This window comes from Antechinus flavipes, chromosome 4, assembly GCF_016432865.1.
Source record: "Antechinus flavipes isolate AdamAnt ecotype Samford, QLD, Australia chromosome 4, AdamAnt_v2, whole genome shotgun sequence".
NCBI classification, from domain to species: domain Eukaryota; kingdom Metazoa; phylum Chordata; class Mammalia; order Dasyuromorphia; family Dasyuridae; genus Antechinus; species Antechinus flavipes.
The window spans coordinates 187166428-187190196 of record NC_067401.1 but is presented as its reverse complement, the minus strand read 5'-3'; the positions used below and the strand labels follow the sequence as shown (position 1 = coordinate 187190196).

At 43.0% G+C, this 23769-nt stretch overlaps 2 protein-coding genes across 7 annotated transcripts; both read left to right on the top strand.

Moving 5' to 3' along the window:
• The first annotated feature begins 832 nt into the window (after window positions 1–832).
• Window positions 833–20018, top strand: FBXO24 (F-box protein 24). 6 transcript variants are annotated; one of them, XR_007953441.1, is made up of 11 exons: window positions 1823–1894; window positions 2123–2221; window positions 2323–2506; window positions 3440–3678; window positions 3942–4176; window positions 5118–5276; window positions 5624–5745; window positions 5956–6087; window positions 14265–14435; window positions 15039–15454; window positions 19926–20018. XR_007953441.1 is itself a non-coding variant. In XM_051996001.1 (10 exons), exons 1-10 carry the CDS (start codon window positions 1495–1497, stop codon window positions 15399–15401), a joined length of 1716 nt encoding a protein of 571 aa, XP_051851961.1. In that variant the 5' UTR covers window positions 833–1494; the 3' UTR covers window positions 15402–15653. The 6 variants fall into 6 exon arrangements, 4 of the variants coding, with proteins under 4 accessions (XP_051851961.1, XP_051851963.1, XP_051851962.1 ...); XR_007953440.1 differs by lacking the exon at window positions 19926–20018 and adding an exon at window positions 17752–17845; XM_051996001.1 differs by lacking the exons at window positions 1823–1894; window positions 19926–20018 and adding an exon at window positions 833–1506 and having other exon boundaries at window positions 15039–15653.
• On the top strand, window positions 16363–21989 carry PCOLCE (procollagen C-endopeptidase enhancer). The gene is made up of 9 exons (XM_051996013.1): window positions 16363–16790; window positions 17752–17860; window positions 18530–18788; window positions 19926–20050; window positions 20158–20294; window positions 20562–20806; window positions 21018–21095; window positions 21442–21612; window positions 21740–21989. Exons 1-9 carry the CDS (start codon window positions 16681–16683, stop codon window positions 21892–21894), a joined length of 1389 nt encoding a protein of 462 aa, XP_051851973.1. The 5' UTR covers window positions 16363–16680; the 3' UTR covers window positions 21895–21989.
• Window positions 21990–23769: the final 1780 nt, after the last annotated feature.

The window sequence follows — 23769 nt, the reverse complement described above, 5'->3', positions numbered from 1 at the left end:
AGGCTGTCACACCCCTCGGTGCTGCATCCAATCATAACGCCCGAAACTGAGCGGAGAGCTAATCAGGTCCAGCGAGAAGGCGGGGACTCCAGCACTTGGGTAAAAGGCTACGTCAAACGACGCGAACACAGTAGGCTGTGCCCTCTCCTCACAGCAGCCAATCATAGACTAGCAGCGGGCGAGTGACTGCCAAACAAACCAATCAGAAGACCCTCAGGAAGAAAACTAGGAGGCATGAGTTGAGGGCGTGGCCTCTGCTCTGAGGAACGTTTTTGCCGGCCAATAGTAATAGAAGGGGGCGGTGCCAGGGTTAAGCTGGGTGGAGGCTGAGGTTCCACTAATCTTGGAAGAGGACGGATGTGAGAGAAGCTATGGGTTGTTACCACTAGGGGGCAAGATGAGCGAGCTAGAGAAAGTTGGGAGCTCCCAGGGAGGATGACTGGTTTATGTACGGACTGAAAGAGGAGGAGCAGGGGGACGAAAGGGGCAGGAACTGGTGAGAAGTGCTGGAGACTGGCTACAGATAAGGAGGCACGAGTGTGGCCGAGCGAGCGTGCAAAAGTCGGATGGAGTCCTCAGGCAGTGACCTAAGGGTGCAAGGGAGGTGAGCGTGCCTATGTGAAGCTCGTAGAGGTAGAGTACGTGTATGTGCGTGCCCGGAAAATGCCAGAGACTTGAAGCAACTCGAAGGGAGGGGAGTGTGAGGGTCCAGGTGTTGAGAGAGGCACCGAGAGTGTGCACAGGCTGCTGCCCAGAGTGGTTGCCGGGGAAGCTGCAGCTGTCAGTCTTTGGGAGAGGAGGCAGGTGAATTCTCCGCCTCCAAGCTGTTCTCCTTTTCAGCTCCGGAATACAATTACAAATCCCTATTCCTGCTGAACTGGCTTTCCTTCTACTAAGAATGAAAACTGTCAATATGACCTTGAGGCTCTATTTCCTCAAGAGGCTTCCCAGGAGTCGGGGGAACAGGTCTAGGATTGGATAAAAGGATTAGGAATGAAAAAAAAATCTTCCAAACTTTCTCCCTCTTACCTCTCTCTCCTCCCCCCAAAAAGCTGTACTTTCAGGTATGAAGATGTTTTTGCTAAGGCATAATCCTGAATTTTTTGTTTGTTTTTGTCTGGTGATAGTTCTAGTGAGGCTGACTGATTTCCATTGATATCAAAAGCTCCAAAGTAACTGGGCCAGGAGTTAGGATTGTAGTCAGATCCCATGAACTATTGAAGCCAACTAGCCACCACAGGGAGCAAATATTGAGCATTATTAGGATGTTTCTATATTAGGGAAAAAACCTCCATCATGTCACCCAAAAAGACTCCATTTTCCAGAACCCAGTAAAAGTTGGCAAGAAAGGTAGATTAGCTATCCCAGGACTATGTGATATATAGTCCTAGTCATTACTGGAATATGAAGTTGGAGGATTGGAAGTTGTGGAGTAGGAAGATCTCAGCTACTGCTCCTGAATAAATCCTGGAAGAAAGAAGTATCCCTTTATTGATGAATCATGCTGTGAGTCCTCTGAGTCCATAGGGTAAGATATTGGTCAGACTACCAGGGACTTGCTAAGAGATACAATTCTGGGTAAGGTTGGGTACACAGGTCACAGTGGCTGGATGGTGAGGTCACAGAGAAGTTTGTTTGCCTGGTGCTCCATGTGGGGGAGGGGCTGCAGAGGGGGAGGGGCCTCAAAGGGCCCCCAAGCCCAGGCTGGGGGCATGGTGTGGGAAGGGCAGCACGGGTGGGGCCCAGGAGCTGAGTGAAGGGGGCAGGGGGGGGGCCCAGGTGGCCAAGGAAGGGAAGGAGCAGGGGGGGGAGGGGGGTCAGGATGGTGAGGAGGAGCCGAAGAAGGAGGCTGCAGAGATTCACAAGGCTGTGCGGTCGGGAGGAGGGGCTCAGGGTGAGGGGGACAGGGGCAGGGCATAGGGTAGTGGGGAAATAACTATGTCTTCTGCACAGAAACAGGCCTGAAGGACAGATAGACATAATGGGAGGGAATACAACTATAAAACTAGAGAGAGGGGAAAGATAAGAAAGAGACAGGCAAGAGCTACAAGAAAGAAAATAAAAGAGAAAAAACGTGGTCACATGACTAAATGATTTTGACATTTTTCTTCTTCTTGGGTAGGTAAAACGGAGCTGCCCCCCATGTGGACCAGAGCCTGGAAGTGGTGGGAAGAAGGGCAGAGGGAACCCTGTGTCTGTTCAGCTGTTCCCCCCTGAGCTGGTAAGTTGAAGGACTTTTCTAGAAGACTGAGACTTTGGGGGTCAGTGCTGAGGTTGGGTTGTCCCAACTGATCGATATCATTCTTTCTCTGAATCCTCCAGGTGGAACATATTATCTCTTTCCTCCCGGTCCGGGACATTGTTGCCCTGGGTCAGACCTGCCGCTACTTCCAGGAAGTATGTGATGCTGAGGGTGTGTGGAGGAGAATCTGTCGCCGGCTCAGCCCCCGACTCAGAGAGCAGGGTGCTGGTGCCCGGCCCTGGAAAAGAGCTGCTATCCTAAACTGTATGACTCAGCAGGATTCCCCAGTCCTAACACACCCCATTCCTACAGCTTGGCCCTAAGCTCTTTTTTCTTACTCCATCTACCTTATGATTCCCAAGATCTTAAGAGATATCCTAGAAGAGATTTACTGAACTCCATCTGTATGCCTTCTCTGTCCTACTCCACTTCTTTACCCTAGAAATGCCAATTAGGTTTCTTAGAATTCTAGAAATTAGTAGCTCTCCAAGAAAATCCTTTTGTAATCTAAAGATTCTTCACTATTCCACTAACCCCTACTTCTATATATCCAGTCCAATAACATGTTTCTTCTGGTTTTTTCTCCTTCCCTGCTCCTAAAGTCTTTAGTCTAGAAATTTAGCATTCTCCCAGAGAAACTTAAAGATCACTAATCACTAATCCAAAAATTTATTTCTGACATCGAATTATCCAAGATTTTACCCAAACCTCTCTAAAGATTCCTTGGCAATCTCTAGCTTTGTTTCTCTAACCCATTTTTCTCTGAGGGATAAATCTGGGGGAGGATCCTGGGTGTTCTATATTTCTATCTCTAGGCTCAGTATGTATGAGGATTTTGGACAGGCAGCCTCTTTCTATCTCTTCCAATCATTTGTGTCTCTTTATTTTGTTTGTATGCTTATCTCTCTCCTAATATTATAATCTATAATCTCCTAGTATTTATCTCTGACACAGGGCTGGACTTTATAACTAAGCATGTCTTTGGGGACAGGGAGATTTGGCATGGGGCAAAGGGAAAGAAGGGAGTGCCCAGGCCTGTGACCTAAGAATTACAAAATGTGGGTATGAATTTTTAAATGATTCCTAATCCTATAAATGGGAGGGGTAGGGAGTTAACAACCATGGAGTTGCAGAATCCAGTTTACCCCAAACTCTTAACCACTGCCCCCTGCCATATATAATTTCCCCCTCCGCCAGACACCAAAGGCCTATACTTCCAGGCGTTCGGGGGCCGCCGCCGCTGCCTCAGTAAGAGCGTGGCCCCCCTGCTTGCCCACGGATACCGACGCTTCCTGCCAACCAAGGACCATGTCTTCATTCTTGATTATGCTGGGACTCTCTTCTTCCTCAAGAATGCACTGGTGTCTTCCACTCTTGGCCAGATCCAATGGAAGCGGGCATGCCGCTATGTTGTGCTGTGCCGGGGAGCCAAGGATGTGAGAGACTGAGACCCTTACAGACCCTCTGCCAAACTCTCCTACTCATTCTTGGGACCCAAGTAGACCATTGCCCCCTTTCTGCCTGCTACCATTGGTGTCCCCTTAGACCTAGGCAAGTGGGAATTAGCTCCAATCCACTGCCTTCTAGCCCTAGGACTTTGGGATTAGTAATGTCCTCCTATTCTGAGATTAGGATATCCTAATTGCCCCTCCTTGTTGCCAAGTGCCCTCCGGAACCCAGGTATCCCTATTTTCCTTAGTTTGCCTCAGATCCACGGAGTGACACTGTCTATCGTAAATACCTGTATGTGTTGGCCACAAGGGAGCAGCCAGGAGTGGTGGGGGGACCTGGTGGAAGAGCCTGCGACTGTGTGGAGGTTTATCTGCAGTCCAGCGGGCAGCGTGTCTTCAAGATGACATTCCACCACTCCATGCGCTTCAAGCAGATTGTGCTGGTTGGTCAGGAGACTCAGCGGGCTCTGTTACTGCTTACTGGTAGGGTCCTACCATCGTCTCCCAAATCTAAATTCACAGAATGTCAGTCAGTCAGAAGAGGCCTTAGGTGTTCCTTCTATCTTCTCCTTCATTGTTAAACAGATAAGAAAACTGAGGGGGAAGTGATTTGCCTAAGTCTGAATTAGACATCCAGATAGTTGGTCCCCAGGGCACTTTCAGAGGCCATGCTGGCCTCTTTTCCCCATAATTCCAGTAAATAGACATCTGTTAAGCCCACACTTGTCACAAATCAGTACTAAGTACTGGGGAAGACAAGCATAGATAAGTAAATGCCTTAGAAATGTAAAAAAAAATTTATGCAACCATATCCATATCAAATGTCGGTCTTCTCTAAGCTGGGTTGGGAAGGAGAGAGGGAGATAAATCGGAATTCAAAATGTCATCAAAAAAATAAATAAATGTAAAAAACCAAAGTGCTTATAAGCATGTAATAAAGTACTTAAATGCATAAGCTTTTTAGGTAAAAGGGTTATCTCCATTTTATATTTGTATTTCCTGAGCCTAACAGAATTGCCTGGCATATAAAAAGTGCTAAATGTTTGCTTATGGATTGATCAAAAAGATCATTAACTCTTGCTAGGTCCCTAAATATTATCCCATCTACACCTCAATTCTGCTTCAAATTCCTTGAAACATGCATCTTGACAATTTAGTTTCACCTAAATTCTCCCTGCCTCCAACCTTCTAACTCAACTGAGTTTGAGAAGACTGTCAGATTGGGGTGGGGGAGGATGGGAAGAATCTTTGGTGACTTGTTTAAGTCACTCTTTCCTAGTGTGCCATATCTTCCATCTCATAATAAAGGAAGATTATTCCCTGGTTTGGAAGGGTCAGTTTGAATGGTGTGGGAGTGGGGATCTCCTATATTCCCTCAGAATTCCTAACAACCTCTTCCTGGCCCATCCCCCTACATTCTCCAGAGGAAGGAAAGATTTACTCCCTCGTGGTGAATGAAACACAGCTAGACCAGCCTCGGTCATACACAGTGCAACTGGCACTGAGGAAAGTGTCTCGCTGTCTGCCCCATCTCCGAGTGGCCCGAATGGCCTCCAACCAAAGCAGCACACTCTACATTACGGGTACATCTCCCAGGGCCCCACTTCATTGTAAAACCTTGCTTAGTTCAAATCCTCAGTCCCCTCTCCCAAGGACCTATGAATATGTTCATTGTTACTGAGTATTACTCATATGTAAATTGAGCATTATAATCACTGGTATTGCTACAGACTTTAAAAGTTCTGATCCCCACTCACCCAAGGACTACTGTCCCTAATTTTTTTATCCTGTCCTCCATCCCCTTTCTCCCTTAATTGCATTTTTCCAACAGTCTTATCTAGAGATAGCCTTCATCTAGGGATGGGAGTCTTGCCCTTGGGACATGTGGGTATTTTAGGAGCTTCAGTGCTGAGAATCCCCACCCCCCCAGACCAGGGGGGAGTGTATTTTGAGGTACACACTCCTGGAGTATATCGTGATCTCTTTGGGACCCTTCATGCCTTTGATCCTCTGGACCAGCAGATGCCACTTGCCCTCTCACTACCTGCTAAGGTAGGAGAACCTCTAAAGGGAAGAGGAGGGGAGTTAGGAAGCAGAAATAATGGAGAAAAAAGATTTGTTCAGAATAGGAAGGGGAGTCATTAAGGAGTCAAAAAGAAATGGGAAAGGAAAAAAAAGGGGAACTGGTTTTTGGGAACTGTAGTCAAAGGAGCTCAATGCCTGGCTTTACTATTGTCCCTTTTACTTCATCTTCCTCTCTAGATATTATTCTGTGCTCTTGGCTACAATCACCTTGGTCTGGTAGATGAATTTGGACGAATATTCATGCAGGGAAACAACCGGTACGGGCAGCTGGGGACAGGGGACAAGATGGACCGTGGGGAACCCACTCAGGTGAGATCCATGCCCAAAATTTGGGATAGCTGACCCAGGTGTCCGGATGCACACCCTCTTAATGACTTCTATTATAAAACTTAGGTTTCTTGCTTTCTCCTGTTAGATGCTCCCAGAATTGAATACTAGTCTCCAATTAAGCAAGAAATAATAATTCAGTGTGGGGTGTATATCACTTCTTGTTCCATGTGCACAGCATTAATCATCATCAAAAAATATTTACTTGAAAACCTTGTGTATGGCAATGTGTTGTGGGGGAAAAAATAGGAAAAGTTTGTCTTTTAAGAGCTAACAATCCAACTAGGAGATTTTTGAACACTTGAAACAACTGAAAAACACTATAAGATAATATTCAATTGAACAAACATTCATTGCTTAATATATGTGTGACTCAGCTTTTGTGCTAAGCTCTGAAGAAGACAAATCTTACATCAGTCAGGCTGTCTTGGCCACATGTGGTTTACAGTCAAATAAGAAGATAAAATACACAATAAGACATGACATTTTTACAAGAGTGATGAAAGCAGAGTGATTTGTAAGGGTGATAGTTCATGGATCTAGAGCTTTAAAGACTCCAGAGGTTACTTACCTCTCTCCCCTCCCCCTCCATTTTACAGTTGAGGAAACTGAAGCCCATCGAGGTAAGTGACTTACCTAAAGTCAAAAGTAGTAGCTTATAAGCAGCAGAAGGAGGATTTGACCCAAGGTTCTATGACTCACAAATTCATTTCATTGTCTATTGGAAATAAGATTGAATCGGCAATGAATGGGCCAAATTATGATGGACCAAGAACAAAGTTTATGTGGCATAAAGTGACCATCAGAGGTTTTTAAGTAGAGCCATGACATGATGAAAGTGGTAGTTCATAATAATTTGTTCCTATACCACTCTCTGATTTTCAAAATGCTTTTCTCATTGCCCTGTAAGGCAGAAGCAAGTATTATCTCTTTTTCACAAATAAGGAAACTCAGGCTCAAAGAAATTATGATATTCTAGGATCATAAGGTGTTGGGTCTTGAACAAACCTCTGTCTCCTGATTCATAAGTACTCTTTCCATTCTACTACACTGTGTCTTATGAAGAAATAGCTTGTGACTGATATGTTGGTTGGTTTTGCTGAACTGCTTTTTTTTTCCTTCATTATTTTTAAATTTACAAAGGGGATGGCTTGTGAGAGGGTGGGGGAAGGATGCATATCTAGAAATGAAGGTGATGTAAAAGCAAAGTATATCACTAAAAAATTTTAAGTGATACAAAGAAAGAAAGGATGTGAGAAAGATGGATTGCTAAGGGAGGAAGAATAGTGAGGAAAGCCATTCATTCCACAAATGTATGATTTTTTAGGACCATACAACTTTATAGTTTTAATGTTAAGTATTTCATATCCTTGAGCTTTGTAGGGAATCCAAGAGCATTAAGATGCAGTCCTTGCTTTTAAGAAGCTTATATTCTAACAGATGAGATAAAACGTGGACAAACAATTTATAATATAGGATGTAATAAAAAATTTAAATCCTGACTCTATTATTTACCCCATGTGATCCTGGGGCCCCATGATTATCCTCTTTGGGCTTCAGTCTCCTCATCAGTAGGGGTTGAACTATAGATGACCTCCAAGATCCTTTCTAGTTTTGAACCTGAAGAGTCCTAATATAAGTACCAATTAACTGCTAAAGAAATACAAAGGAGGGAAAGGTTATTTCCATCATTGTAGAAGGGCAGAGGTTCTTAGGTAGTCAAGTTAAAAGCACATCTACTATTGTGCTAGGGCACAATATAAAGTGCTATATATACAAAGAAAGCTCTCCTATCCCAAAAAAGTTCTCTGTAACTAACGATAATATTAACAGCATTTATAGAGCATTTAAAAATTTTCAAAGCACTTTACAAATATTTTATCCTCATAGCAATTCTGGAAGGTAAGTGCTATTTGCCCCATTTTACATATGGGGAAACTGAAGCACATGGTTGATTTGCTTAGCGTCACATAGCAGTGTGTCTTTTGCTAAATTTGAACTCAAAGGTTACATTTCAAGTTGGGCCTAGAAGGTCATGAAAGTAATTATCCATGAGGTAATAAGAACCTAGACTAAGGTGGAAGTCATTAGGAATGTAGTAAGTGAAGTATTGTGAGAAATATTTTTAAAAATGTCTTTGTAATTGATTATATGACAAAAGAGATGAACATATAGATGAATACGATTTTCAGAAGATATACCTTCAACAGAGACATGGAATCTTAATATTTGGAGAAGGTACTTAAAAATTATTAAATCTAATCACTATCTCAACAAAAATCTGAAAATCTTCAGTGAGAAAGAAAAATTACTAGCTCCTGAGACAACTTGTTCTTTAGATAGTTCTAAGTGATAGAAAGTTATACCTTACATCAAGTCTAAATTTGCCTGTTTCTTATTCTAACCTCACACCATACAGAGAAAGCCAATCCTCCTTCTAATCCTTTCCTTCTTTAGATTAAACGTCCCCAGTTCCTTCAAATGATGCTCATATGGCATGATCTTAAGACCTTTCCCCATGCTAATGGCCCTCCTTTGAATGCTGTCCAGCTTATAAATGTCCTTCCAACAGTTGGCATCCAGAACTAGACACAACATTCTAAATATGGACTTACGATGACAGAGTACAACAGGAATATCACCTCCCTAATCTTGGAGAATATGCTTCTCTGAATCAGCTTCTGTGGCTCTTGCATTATACTGATCACACATACTGAGCTGAGATCTTTTTCAAGTAAGCTCCATTTTAGCCATACTTCTCCCAACTTTCATTTAGGAAGTTGACTTTTTTTAAGCTTCAGAAAAAAAAAAAAAGATTTGACATATTGCTAGTAATTAGATCTTAGGATCTTATTAGATCATAGGATTTTAGATTTGGAGCTAAATGAGCATGTGGGAGACCACTGAATCTAATCTCTCAGAATGAGTTTATGATTTGCTTCAGGGTCCTACATTTAGTCAAGTCAATAAATATTTATTAAGCAATCAATTGTGCCAGGGACTCAAGAGGCAAGATTTACAGATACTGTGCTTAGTAGGTGGTTTACAGTTATTGTTTGATCCTCACAACAACCCTAGGAGGTAGGTGATTTCTCCATTTTACAAAAATGAGGAAACTGATGCAAATAGATTGTGATCTGTTCAGAGTTATGCAGGTAGTAAATGAATAAAGTTGTATATGAAGTTAGGTCACTCAGGTCTTCCTGACTCTTAAGTCTGGTACCCACTGTACCACCTGCCTGTCCCTTTCCATAAAAAGAAGCAACTTCTATGATATGGTCTGTGCCAAAATCTTTCACAATTGTGATCTGTCATTATCTGCTTCCTAGTTAGAGAAACATAACATTTAGGTCTCTATTGAAGCCACTCCTGAAAATGTTATATAGTAAAGTTGCTAGCTACCTTTCTCCCATCATATACAAGTATGATGTATATTTTTTTGGTTTGTTTCTCTTTATATATGTACTGCTTTCACCACAGTAGAATGTAAGGTTCTTTGAGGTTAGGGATTCTTTTGTTTTTATCTTTCACTCATCCAACAAGTATTAAAAATTTTTTTCAATTTGTGTTGATATCTTTCATTTTTATATCACCTTCATTTATGAATATATCCTTCCTCCCTTCCCTACCCATCAAGCTATTCCTTGTAACAAAGAATAAAGAGGGAAAAAAGCAGTTCAACAAAACTAGCCAGCATATCTGACAGCATATGCAGTGTTCCACAGCCACAATCCCTCACCTCTGCAAAGAAGGTAGGGAGGTGCATTTTCTAATCTCTGGGGCCAAAGTTGGTTATTATATATATTGTTCAGTTCCATTTTCTTCTTTTCATTAATATTGTTGTAGTGATATATATTATTTTCTGGTTCTATTTGCTTTACTATATTAGTTCATATAAGTCTTCCCATGCTTATTTCAATTCTTCATATTCATTTCTTATGGTACAGTAATATTCCATTACTTTCATGTACCAGTATTTGATCAAGTCAAATCAAGTATTTATTAAATGCGGGGCAATTAGATGGTGCACTGGTCCTGGAGTCAGGAGGACCTGAGTTCAAATCCAGCCTCAGACACTTAACACTTCTTAGCTTTGAGACCCTGGGCAAGTCACTTAATCCTAATTACCACACACACACAAAGTATATATTAAAAGCTTAGAGTCTACCAGGCACTCTGTTAAATACTGGATTAGGCATTCTTTAGTCAATAGGCATATCAAGTATTTATAAACACCAGACATGGTTAGGTGCCAGTTACAAAAACAAAAAATGAAGCAGTTTATATCTTTTAGAGTTTCCATACTATTAAGAGTATTAGATTTAAGTAGAAAAGTAAAAACAAAATGATTTCTGGAAAGAAGGCTAGAACTGGGAATGGGGATGGGGATAAGACTAAACCATCTATAAGATGAGGCATCTGAACTGAGTTTTAAAAGAATCTGAGTACAGAAGGGAGAGCATTACTGGTATAAGAAATAGCCTATAGAAAGGCAAAAAGATGGGAAATATAATAACATGTATGGAAAACATGCATTTTCGCTGGAAGATAGTTTGTGAAGGGAAAATAATGTGCAATAGGCCTGGAAAGAGCCACACTGCAATGGGCTTTAAATGTCAAGATTGTTGTATTGGGTTCCAAAGTCACTTGGAAACCACTGGGCAGGGAAGTAGCATAGTCAGATCTGTGCTTTAGGAATATCAATTTGGCAACTGTCTGAAGGATTAATTGGAAAGGGAAGAGACTTGAGGCAGAGAGACCAATTTTACCTATTGTAATAATATAAGTAGGAGGTGATAAGGGCCTTATGAATGAAGAGAAAAGGAATTAGATTTGAGATGTTACTTGAGGTAAGAACACAAGTTGAAAGCCTTGGTTACTAAGAATTTCAGCAAAATGAGGAAGTTAGGGAGGAGTTGGGAGGCTGATGAGTTATTTTTTAAGGCATATTCAGTTTAAGATGTCTGGGATTTTTAGTTGGAAATGTATAATAGTTGATAATGCAAAACTAGAGGAAAAAGACTTGGGCTGGAAACATAGATCTGGGAGTCACCTAAATAGGGATGAGAGTTAAACCTATAGGAACTGACTAGATCTTTGTATGTCTGGGATCTAGCTACAATTGCCTGCTACATAATTAAGTGTTTAATAAATGTTTGTTGGATGAATGGATCTAAAATAAGGCCAAACTATTGCATAGAATTCTTCTTCCACAATGATGTGGAGCTGATATTCCAAGCTGATATTTGAGCCTGGCCATTCAGTCACTATTTGACGATATTATAATATAATCTATAGAAATTTTATAAAACGTGTTTATAAAACATTATAAAACGTTAGTTTATAAAACTAAAATCTAAGTAAACTATCCTACACCATTCCTCTAACAGCTTAGTAACCTTATCACAAAAGGGAATTAAGTTAATCTCATTTGACCTGTTGTTGATGAAACTCTGCTTTGTGATTGCTGCTTCCTTTTCTGGATATCCATTAATTATATATCTTTTAAATAAAAAATTCTAGATTTTTGCCAAAAGTCAAAGTCAAGCTCACCACCCTATGATCTGCAGATTTCAGTTTTCCCCTTTCTAAAAAATTAAGACATTAGCCTATCTTCAGTCCTATGATAGTTCCTATTCTCCATTATTTCCTTTTGTTGTTTGTTTGTTTTTTGTTGTCTTTATTTTTTAATTTTTTTTTTCCTGAGGTAATTGGGATCAAGTGATTTGCTCAGGGTCACTCAGCCAGGAAGTGTTAAGTGTCTGAGATCAAATTTGAACTCAGGTCCTCCTGACTTCAGGCTGGTGCTCTGTCCACTGCGCCACCTAGCTGCCCCTCTCTCTATTATTTTCAAAGATCACTTATTTAATGAACCAGTAGTCTTATCTACCATTTCTTTAAGTATCCAGTGATGTAATTAGTTGAACTTGGTCTTGAGCATTTAATCTTGAATTTATCAAGATCAGCTAAGTGTTCTTTTACTATCCCTCCATTTTAGAGGGCTATCATTTTCCTATTTGCCATTTTATTTTTGTCTTTTCAAATCTAAAAGATCATTCATCTTGAGATATCTAGATAACTGAAGGTTCTTGGCACCACTATATCATGTGTTCACATCTTTGCCAAGCCCTTCATCTTTGTCCCCTTTCTTTCCTGGTAGTCTGTGGTATACTTCAATAAGAAGAAACAATATTGTTTCTTTTTCTTCCTCTTGATATCTTCATTGGAATGCTTTTTACTATGCTTCTTTCTAGTTTCTGCATCTCTTCGTACAAGTTTAATTTCTTAATATACACACAATATTATTGGGCCCCAATCTCTGCCTTTTCATTTATCAGAAAGGTTTAGGATCATAAGAGTCAGAAGAAGCCATCTAATCTGATATCTCCCCCTTATCTACACATGAAAAAACTGAAGCTTAGAGAGTTGTGATTTAAATGTATACTCTTCCAGAGTCATATTCCAGGAAGAAAGAGTCTTATCCCACTAAGATTCAACTGTAACTATGAGATAAAATTTTACATCTTTTTATTGGGAGAAAGAACTGGTTTAGGGAAAAAGATGACCTACACTAAAAGATAAATGCTGCACTTTGGATATGTGAAAATTAACAATGAAAGCTAACTGAAAATATGTTAATAGGTAATTAGAAAGACTGCCTGCGGTTTGGGTGACAGGACAGCGTTAGCAAACTCATCTTAGAGTAAGGATTCATTCATATAGCTTTAAAATCTTCTACATTTGTTTAGAGAACACTTGATAGTTAAAAAAAAATTTATATACATTATTTCATTTAATTCTAATAGTAATTCAAAGAATTAAACAATGAAAGCATTGCTAATTTCTCCTATTTTACAAAAGAGGGAACTTAAGTTTGAAGAAGCTGTAAATGATTAGTCAGAGATCTCAGTGCTAGTGAGCAGATGGTAGAACTGAGATTCCCAGTCTACTTTATTTTTTTCTATCCCACCTTACTTTTTAGAGAAGTGATAAGTGAAGTGTGGTGAGAATGTATGCAAGAGGAAAAAAGTGAGAAAGAAGAGAAGGGAGGGGAGAAAAGAGAAAAAAGAGCAGCTAAAAACAGACTGAAGAAGAAAAAATGAAATTTTTTAAAAAGCAGAGTGGTAGAAAGAGAGAACCAGGATGAACTGTAGTATCACAGAAGGTAAGGGAAGAAATAGTTTTCAGAACAGAGTGGACAACATTGTTATGTATATCTAAGTTCTAGCAAAATGAGGATGGCAAAAAGTGTCACCAGAATGATCAATCCAGGACAATATTTAATCTTTTCACTTTTGTATAATAGAGAAAACTAGAGTACAGGCTAGAAGAAACTGGGTGGTTGAATTTTTTTGTAATTTTTGGTAATATTTGTAATAGAAGTGTATTAACACTTGGATCAGAAGACCACTGACTGGGCTTACATGAAGAGCCATAGAGATTCTCCCTCTGGTCTCAAATCCTCAATCTTCTAAGATAAGGAAACTAACATCCAAGGGAGATAAAGTCACATATACAGATAACTAATCCTAGAGGCATGATTAAAATATAAATCTTCTGATTCCAAATCCAGAGCTTTTTCTCACTTTACTTGACTTCTAAGAGGCAGCTGGAGATAGTGAGAGGTTTGTGTGGAAGCAAGGGAAGGCATATTAGGAAGCAGCAAAGAAGCCAATGGAAAAAGAAGAGCTGAAAGAGAGAGGGGTAAGATTTTAATTTTATAGTCTGTCACAGGGACTGTACTAATATATGTAGTATGGTAAACCTTAAAAACAAAGAGAACATCTGTTTCTAGAAGACTGAAGGTTAAGATGAGCAGATGAATACAGGAACTGAAATGTATTGGTAAAGGGATATGGAAGGAAAGTATAAAAATAGAAGTCAGGGTTCCTTCACTTAAAATCCACTGAGGAGAAAACACAAGATGAAACTGGAGAATGGCAAACAGTTCTAGATCAGTCTGTACTACAAACTAATTTCTATAAGAATTCAAGATAAGGAAATATGGAGCAAGTCCAGAGAAAGCTTCACACAGGAGGTGGGATTTAAGCTGAAAGTCTCTTCTTTCCTACCTCCCACTCCCCAAGCCTCCCTGCCCCCCAACCCAAGAATCCTTGGTGTCTTTCCTCACCTCAGGGATCCTGACATCTTGTTCCCAGGTACATTACCTGCAGCGCCCCATTGCCCTCTGGTGTGGCCTGAATCACTCCCTCGTGTTGAGCCAGAGCTCGGATTTCAGCAAGGAGCTGCTGGGTTGTGGCTGTGGAGCTGGGGGTCGGCTCCCTGGCTGGCCCAAGGGGAGTGCCTCCTTCGTCAAGCTCCATGTCAAGGTCGGGATCATGGTGGGGGAAGCAGAGGGGGATTTTGTGATCAGGGATCAAGAAAGTACGGGTCAAGATAGATAACAAGAAAGTAGGCTTTTTTGATTTCTACCCTCCCTGCCCCAAGTGGTATACATGCACACATAGCTCTATTTCTTGATCCCTTTTCTGTTGTATTCCATTTGTTATGGGGGGCCCTACCCAATAATCCTCATTCTTCCCTGGCCCCTCCCCCACGCCTATTTAGTTTCTCCTATTTAATTGACTCTGTAGGAAAATGAAGCAGACTTCCCAAAGTCCAGGCCTTTCACCTTCCCTTCCAAAACTCCAGCCCTATCCCAGGACTACTTAAACTTTTTTTCACTCGCGACCCCTTTTCACTCGAGAAATTTGTACGTGACAGGTATATAAAATAGAATACAGTTCAAACATTTACTGATAACAAACCATAATTTCTCGACCCCTTACATTCAATTACAAGACCCTATATGAGGTCATGAACCACAGTTTTAAGAAGCTGGCCCCTATCATCATCATCCTCCTCCACACACAGAGTCATCTTCCCTAGTGCCTCTTCTAGCCTCAGATGCCTACCATGTTCTCTTTACTTAGGTCCCTCTTTGTGCTTGCTCTCTTTGCTCCACGAGAGAATGCCTCTACATGCTCTCCAGCCATGACATTGAACGCCGCCCCACTTACCGTGACCTACCAGCCAGCAGGGCCACAGGGACTTCAGAGCCCAGTGTGGGGACGGGGACGTCCCAGGATCCTGGGGGGGCAGCCCGAGCCTGTGAAGAGTATCTGAGCCAGATTCACAGCTGTCCCACCCTGCAGGACCGGATGGAGAAGATGAAGGAGATTGTGGGCTGGATGCCTCTGCTAGCTGCACAGAAGGATTTCTTCTGGGAAGCACTGGACATGCTGCAGAGGGCTGCTGGGGGAAGTGGCCCAGGACCCACACCCCTTGAAAGCTGACCCCCTTTATTCCCCCAAAAGGAAGGGGAGAGACTGGCCAGGGGCCAGGCCAGGTCAGAGAAGAGCTGAAGCGTGTACTATATATATGTGAGAGATTTGGGGAAGGGGGAGGGAACAGGAGACACGCACTGGGTCGGGACGGGGGTTGTTTTGTAAAATTGTTGGGGGGATTTCCCAGGAGGGGCCCCCAACCTGGGCATCATGGACAAAAGAAATTTGATGGATGGATACAATAAAAGAAGCTGCAGCAGAGCCCTGGATACTTGGGTCCTAGGAGGGGAATAGTAATGACTGTTTCCTTGGATGCCCATGGGAAATAAGGGCTCAAAGAGGAGAAAGCAGGGAACCTGAGAATAGAATGTTTGAAGCTTAGGAAGAAGATCTAAGGGAAGGTAGGAGACCTGGTCAGCAGAGATGGTCAAAGGTGGTGGCTAATTAATCTTCAACTCTACCTATGCCACAGCAAGCTTCTTTCTAAGATCTAGATGGTAGGGAAAATGCTATTCCCTTGAGGGTTCTATATTCCAAAACACATCATCTGATTCCCCCATTAGATCCTTTATCTTTTTGCCCCAAAGTCTCCTGTCTGCTCACATTTCTTTTAATATCCATCCATCCCACACCCATTGTTCCTCAGATTCTATCACCATATACTTGGGCTGTCTAACTTTTTTGTTATTTTCAAACATATATTCTTTCATATAGTACTTAATTCCACTCTTGTATGTGATCCTCTGTCTCCTATAACTTCAACATGTCTGGTGGTAGTGGAGCTATTTACCTATCCCTTCAAAATTCTCCCCTGACTTGGACTGGAGAGCCAGATGCCTGGGACCAAGGAGTAGAAATGGGGGCAGGGAAAAGAGGAGCAAAAAATCGGATTAAGTAGAATTAAGAGCTAGTATGGGATGAAATCAGATAGAGAAGAAAAGAGTCCTAAATAGGAACTGAATGCATGAGTTCCCAAAGAACATGAGTTTGTGGTAAAATAAGAGATTTGGATCTTGGCCAACAGCTAGGGTGCTTCCACTTCGTCTCTCCACCCCAGTCACTTAGGTTAAGTCAATATTTATGTGTACTGGACCTGAGAGGCCCCCAGACTTGGCTCTTATTTTTTCACATCCCTGTCTTCCTCCCCTTCCCCCATTCCTCTTCCTAATTCGTTCAGTCCCCACGCCCACACACTCAAAGCCAACCCATCTGGCTTTGATTATCCTGTTGCTGCTGGACTCAGCCGCTGCCTCTGTTTCAGGGACCCCGACATCTCTTCCCCCTAGCCATGCTGCCTTTTATCCCACTCTTCGTTCTGGGGCCTTTATTTACTTCCTTCACCCTGCTATCCCTCACCCAGGCCCAGGGAGCTCCTGCCCAGAGCCCCAACTACACCAGGTAGGTCTATTTCCACCCTTAATGTACCCTTCTCAATGTCCACAGAATCCAATAAAGGAACTCTGCTTTATGGATTTTATATTGCCGGGAAGCCATTAAGTTTTTTTTCCCGTCTCACCCCTTAAGAACCCCACACACACTTTGACACCCCCATCCTATTTGGCTATTGCTCATCCTAAACGCTCCTTAGTCTTGTTTTGGCTCTCTGGCTCTTTTAAATTCAGTTTCCCATTTGAAACCTCCCTCCTCCCCACAGAGCGAGCCTTTTTGTCTTTTACCTCTTTTCTCTATCCTTCATTCTCTTATTCCAATTACTGAGACCGGAAAGGAGCAACCTCATTTTTTAGAGGGTTTGAACTTAAATATTCAAGAGGACTTTTGAAAGGGGATGGATGGGTTAGAGGGTCAGGAAGTCTTGATACCCAAATCTCAGACCAGCAGAAGCCGAGACAAGTGTGGTAGTTAAGGGGAGCTTGATGGTTGGATTGAGATATTGTTGCTTCCTCTCCCCTTAAATCTTATCCCCTCATTTTAGCAGACTTGTGGCTATATCCACATCTGGTGCTAGTTAAGTCAGCTGCTAGGCAGGGTAAAGGGAAAGAATTCCAAGAATTCCAGCCTTCTAGCCAGGGTAGGGGTGAAGGAGCTTGGGGAATGGGAGTAGAAAGGATATTGGGAATAGCTAGTCAAAACTATTTCCTCTGCTTCCTATCCCAGTTGGCTGTAATGCCATTTGCTTTGCTCATTTGCCAAATGTTTTACCCATTTCTAGAAAACTACTGTCTAGTATTATCACCTCTACTTTAGCAATCTTTCTCCTGCATCTGAGTTTCATCCCCATTTCTTTATATACTACACCACCAAAGCCTAACCTTTCCATTCTTATACATTATTTTTTTCTGTCTACTCTCACTGATACTGATTACCCACCCCCTTCATTTATGTCTGACCAACCCCCTAGACCCGTGTTCCTGTGTGGAGGGGATGTGACCGGGGAATCAGGCTACGTGGCAAGTGAGGGCTTCCCCAATCACTATCCCCCTAACAAGGAGTGCATCTGGACAATCATGGTGAGTAGGCCCCTCTGTCTTCTGCTCTGCCAAATTTCAACCATTTCCTACCTTCTGGACCAGGACAGCTTCTAATGGGATCAAGTCTTCCCCTAAGACTCCAAGATCCTTTCCCCCAGAAAATCCCCATCTCTCTTAAACTCATCAAACTAGATCTGATTACTGCGTTCTCCCCAGCCACTTACTCCAAAGAGTATGCTTTCTTTTGATAAATCCTATTAAGTCAAGGCCTTAGCACTCATTAGCATATAATTCTTCATTTAGGATTCTGGAATCCTTTATTTTTCGGAGGCTTCTGAATTTATAGAAGTAGTGGCTCTTCTTTGCCTTGTTGCTAAAGGATACTCCTGGGTAACAAGACCAAGGGAGTAAAACCAAGCCTCATCCCTACCAAAATGAAGTCTCACTGGCCAAAGAAAAACATCTAGGGATCCCTTCTCTATATCTTGGACCCTGGGGCCCCCATACTACCTTGGCTTAATTGCTAGAGAGGGAAATTTTTGCTCATTTCCCTGAACTACATCAAATCTGTTCCATCTCCCAATCTGATCCCAAATAGCGAAATACAAAGTTCCCCAGTAATGATGAAGTTGGGAATATAGGTATGGAAAGAAATTGAATCTTGAAGTGTAACTCTTGTCCCCTTTGTCCTTTTTTTTTCTTTCTTAGGTCCCTGAGGGTCAGACTGTTTTTCTCTCCTTCCGAGTCTTTGACTTGGAATTGGATCCCTCCTGCCGCTATGATTCCCTAGAGATTTTTGCTGGGGCAGGGACATCAGGCCAGCGTCTTGGACATTTCTGTGGGACCTTCAGGCCAGGGCCTGTGGTTGCCCCTGGCAACCAGGTGACACTGAGGATGAGGGCTGATGAGGGGACAGGAGGACGAGGCTTCCTGCTGTGGTACAGTGGGCGGGCTACCAATGGCAATGGTGAGATTACCCCTCTCCTCACTTCTCACTCATGGGTACAACACATGCCCTGCCACCCTCTATCTTGGGTCCTACCAAAATCCAAAGAGCTTTAAAGACAGGTCCCTTTCCATGAGACACAAATCCTTCTCCCAAGAGGCTGAGGCCTATCCCTGCTAGTATATCCCATGCCATATAGAGAGCCTTGTCTCCAGGTTACTCTTCTTAATCCCCATCCTCCACCTTGCATCCTCCCCTCTCCTTTTGTCCTTACTAACTGCTCCTTCAGTCCCACCTCCCCATCTTTTCTATCCTTCCTTTCCCTCCCTCCCACCAAACCCCCTCTTCTAGGCACCCCCCCAGGTGCAAGGCGGAAATGGGGCGCAGACCCACGGGTGGACTGGGCGGCGTGGGGTTACTGGGATGGTGAGTAATTTGCCTTAGCCCTTTATGTCCTCTGCAGTTAGAACTCACCTAGCTGGGGAGGGGAGGGGGGAAAGAGAATATGAAGAGGGGGGAAGAGGGAGACAATGGAGATGAGGCAGATGCATATATTCCCCCTGTCCTAAATTACCATTCCCCCCAAACCCAGCCCTAGGATTCTGATTATAACCCCATCATCCTTTTCCCAAAGCAGAAGACAACCTTTAAAATAATGTAAGGACCACTTGGATCAGAGGGAAGCATTAGAAAAGGCATTTTCCCATTTCAAATGAAAGAGCCCTCAAAAGGATAGCCCCTGGTTGGAAACCCCTCAAATTTAAGAAACTTCCAACTGAAAGGACTAAAAAAAATCTGGGAGAATTCTGTTAAATTTGGTGTATAAGATTTCCCTTAGAGAAGGAAAAAGTGGGAATAAGAGGGAGAAAGGAGATTATGGGGATAGGGAGAGTTTGGGAAGTGGGCTGAGAACCCTCCAGCTAATTCCTATCATTTTCTAAGGATGAAGAAGTAGGGAAAATTTGAGGGTGCCTTTATGTGGAAAGCCAGGTCCCTACTTTCTTTACTCTCTTTTTGCTAATTTTTCCCCTCTCCTTATTTCCCCCCAACCCTCCTCCACTCAGGAATCCATATATTTGAACTTCCTTCCTCCCCCCCACCCTTGAACACTAGTTTTCCCTCTCCCTGCCCCCACCCCATATCTCTTTCTTTATCCAGAGCATCAGTTTTGTGGGGGTCGGCTAGAGAAGCCCCAAGGTACCCTGACCACACCCAACTGGCCTGAATCTGATTACCCTCCTGGAGTCAGCTGTTCCTGGCTCATCATTGCTCCTCCAGAACAGGTAACATTTCCTAGGCTCTTCATGGGGAACTCAAACATCTGGCCTCTCTGCTGTACTTCTTAGAAACCAAGTATATCTAGTTAGCCAGTTAATTTCTATTCCACTAGGTGATTTCTCTGACTTTTGGGAAATTTGACCTGGAACCAGACACTTATTGTCGATATGATTCAGTCAGCATTTTCAATGGAGCGCAAAGTGATGATTCAAAAAGAGTGGGGAAATATTGTGGGGACACTGCCCCAAGGTGAGTGGGTAAAGCCATTAGAAGGGCAAGTTTTAGTGGCTGGTTTTAGTGGCTGGGATGAAGTTGGGGGGGAAATGTTGGATCAAATAGAAAGGACCATCACTTAAAAAGAGGTCCCCTAACTGAATGGGTTGGGTAAGTTTAGAAGGAAAAGAGGGAGAAAAGAGAGGAAGTGGTGGGAAATAGAAGCTTTGGAGGAAAATTTGAGGGCACTACAGCTTTGGGCACTTCCTTCTGCTGATACCCTACTAACTTCCCTTCCCTCAGTTCCATCACCTCAGAAGGAAATGAACTCCTGGTCCAGTTTGTCTCTGATCTCAGTGTCACTGCTGATGGATTTTTTGCCTCCTATAAAGCCCAACCCAGAGGAGCTGGGAAGGAGGGAATTATTTCCATGGGGAACAATCAACCAGTCCCAGCTTCTCCACAACCACTACCTAAAGTCAAACCTCCTACCAAACCCCAGGCCCCAGTCCAAGAAAATTTAAAACCTACCCTTGCCACAGAGTCCGGTAAGTATGGTTAGGTTAAACACCAGAGTTTAGGGAGCAAGGATTTGGGGGGCAAGGAAGGTGAATAAAACAAGGATCTGGGGCCTGGATAATAGGACAAATAAACACAACTTAGATCTTGGAGGATTGGTAAAGAATGAAGCAAGGTTGGATGTGGGATGAGGAGGGGGGAGGAAGAATAAATCTCTCATAAGGCTGATTTCCTCCATAGATACTCCTAAGACTCCCTGCCCAAAACAATGTAGAAGAACAGGCACTCTACAAAGCAATTTCTGTGCTAGTGACTTTGGTAAGGAAGCCAAGAATGAACTCCCTCATACCTCCCAGTGGGAGCATCTTTGTTCTTTGCAAGCATCAGTCTATGAACAAACTTTGTCTTGCTGCCCTCTTCAATACCTTTCTCTTTCACTTCTTTCTCTCTCTCCCCCAGTTTTCTATTGCCAATCCTTATACCCTCCCTATCTAAGCTTTTATTTCCTAATTCAAATCAGCATCTTAACCTTTGGTCTGTTATGTGAACTTGAGCTCTTTTAGTCAAGCTGCCCACCATGTGGAGAGCTCCTAATGAATCCTCCCTATAAATTTTATTTTTCTGATTTTTTCCTGTTTTTTTTTTTTTTTTTTTTTTTTTTAAGTGGTGACAGGGACAGTGAAGTCAATGGTTCGAGGTCCTGGGGAAGGCATCACTGTTACCATCACTCTCACTGGTGTTTACAAGACAGGGGCTCTTGTCCCGTCTTCCACCTCCATTGGATCCCCACTTAAATTGTATGTACTCTGTCGGCAGTGTCCCCCAATAAAGAAAGGTAAGAGAGCCTAGGGAAGAGATGTATAAAGTATGGGTGAGGGATAACATATTGTGGGTTCCAAGAACAAACGGGAAGGAGACATAGAACCTCTTGCTTGACTCATTTTATCCAACTTTTCCTTTAGGGGCTAGTTACTTGCTGATGGGTAGTGTGGATGAAGAAGGAAGAGCAGTCCTCCACCCCAACAGTTTTGTGGTCCTATATCGACCAAACCAGGACCAGATCCTTACCAACATGAGCAAAAAGAAGTGTCCTTCCCAGCTTCCAGCCAGGGCCTGAGATGACTACACCAAATTACCTAATTTCCTCCTTACCTCCAAACTTTCTCTAATAAATACAAATAAAGTTCACCTAGACAAAGAAAAGAAACAGAACTTGTCAGGGTGAAGACTGGGGGGAAGGAGAGGAGGGCAAAGGGGGAGGGAATCAAGGACTTCTTAGTTTGCTGAAACTTAAAAATAAATCTCCCCCCACCCCCCATCCCCCCAAAAAAGTTCTTAACTGATTGGTTTTTATCCTTTCTCCACCAGAGTAAGCCTTCCAGATCAAGTCAGCTGGATTCAAGATTTAGGCTTAGGGGGAAAGGAAGACAGTGTAGGGACCTCAGCAAGAAGCAGTTAGGGGAAACCTAAAAGAAAAGGGAGGCAGGTCAGGCAACTCCTTTCCGTGGGGATGCCCCAGCTTGGGCAGGCTCAGTCAATTCAGGGAGCGAATGTCATTACCCAGAACCCCACTAAATCCCAACTGGACAGTCCAAGACCTACGTTGCCCGTCCAGGAGACGCCAATTGAATAATTGCCACGTACGTGTATTTGAGCCAATGAAAAGTGCCCTTAGGCGGGGCGTACAGATTCGGAATTTTCTATTAACCACTAGGCATAGTTCTGTGACCCGGAGGGACAGGACGAACAGCGCTGAATGGCCCTCTTGGATGATAGGCGGCTTTCTTGGCCAATGTGAGCCAGTAAGGTTGAACTCGGAACTAAAGCTGGATAACTTAAACTCTAGTCCTAGGTCGGAGTCTGACAATACAGACGGATTTGGAGATTGTGGATTAAATTTCCCAGAAATACAAAAGCGTTACTGACGGTTCCAAATTGTCAAGCACTAGCCAGACACTACTATAAAAGCTTTTAACCTGAGGAATTTTAGAGAAAAGGGGCGAGGATTGGGAGATTCTTGAGCCAGTATCTAAGAAGGGAGTGGGGATTGTCTGTGGTAAAACCCATAAGTAAAACAGGAGCCGAAGAAACGTGAGGTCTCTCCAGAAGAGCGTCTCGCGCATTTGCCAGACTCCTATTAATCAGAACGCGCATCCTTCCCCTCTAAGTTTCAACCCATTCCTGACTTTGGTCTTGAACTTGCCCCTCCGCAAACATCCCAACTGGGCGTTCTCTAGATTGTCCTTCCTCTATCGATTCCCCAATCAGAATATTTGATACTTAAACCCGCCCCTTTTCTGTCAGTTCTATTCTGTTCTATCTGGATGGGGGCCTCCCGGAACCTCTGTAATTCAAATTTCGTGGCTGCGGTAGTTTGGGGTTCCAGTTTATCGCTTCTATGCATCTGGTGTATTTGAGAACAGTCCGAGACAAGGGCGTTCCTCTCCCTTCTCCGGGCACTTGGTTCCAGTCCATGTTTTTCTGCCAGACTGGGTTTTCAAACGTGTCTGTGGAGAGGCATGCCCCTCTCCGTGCCAGCGCTTCCCTTATGAGTTAGGGCGGGCGGCAATACTGGGGATGCAGGAACTTGTTACCTCCGGAAGTACGTTGCGCCCAAGGAACGTACTCTTGTGCTTGAGAAGATCCCTCTCGATCCTTGGAGAGGTAGCCCCAGGGTTTGGTTCTGTATTAGCGTGCCTCACAGTCTAACCTTGTTTGGGCCACGATCTTTGCTGACAACAGTCTTGGGGACAGAAGAATGTGGGAACTCTGATTCCCAATCGACATTTGAAGTATATATTCCACCGCCTGCTTAATTTGTCACCACATTTGGTTCTCAAGGTAACTCCATCGTTTCCTCCTGTCTGACAGGGAAGCAATTGTGGCAAGCTCCTGTCACTGGGCTCTTTGGAAGGCTTTTTGGAAGGCTTTTTGGAAGGCTCTAGAGCTTCTCTACGGTCATTTGTCAATTTCTCTAATCCCCCTTTTCTCC

Bases quoted from the DNA above. Each gene is read 5' to 3' on its own strand.
- FBXO24 (XM_051996004.1), top strand. From the start codon at position 1,823: ATGGTGAGGAGGAGCCGAAGAAGGAGGCTGCAGAGATTCACAAGGCTG. The intron at 2,222-2,322 runs GTAAGTTGAAGG...TGAATCCTCCAG, and splicing joins AGCTGTTCCCCCCTGAGCTG to GTGGAACATATTATCTCTTT. The intron at 3,679-3,941 runs GTGAGAGACTGA...TATTTTCCTTAG, and splicing joins TGTGCCGGGGAGCCAAGGAT to TTTGCCTCAGATCCACGGAG.
- PCOLCE (XM_051996013.1), top strand. From the start codon at position 16,681: ATGCTGCCTTTTATCCCACTCTTCGTTCTGGGGCCTTTATTTACTTCC. The intron at 17,861-18,529 runs GTGAGTAGGCCC...TTTCTTTCTTAG, and splicing joins AGTGCATCTGGACAATCATG to GTCCCTGAGGGTCAGACTGT. The intron at 20,807-21,017 runs GTAAGTATGGTT...TTTCCTCCATAG, and splicing joins TACCCTTGCCACAGAGTCCG to ATACTCCTAAGACTCCCTGC.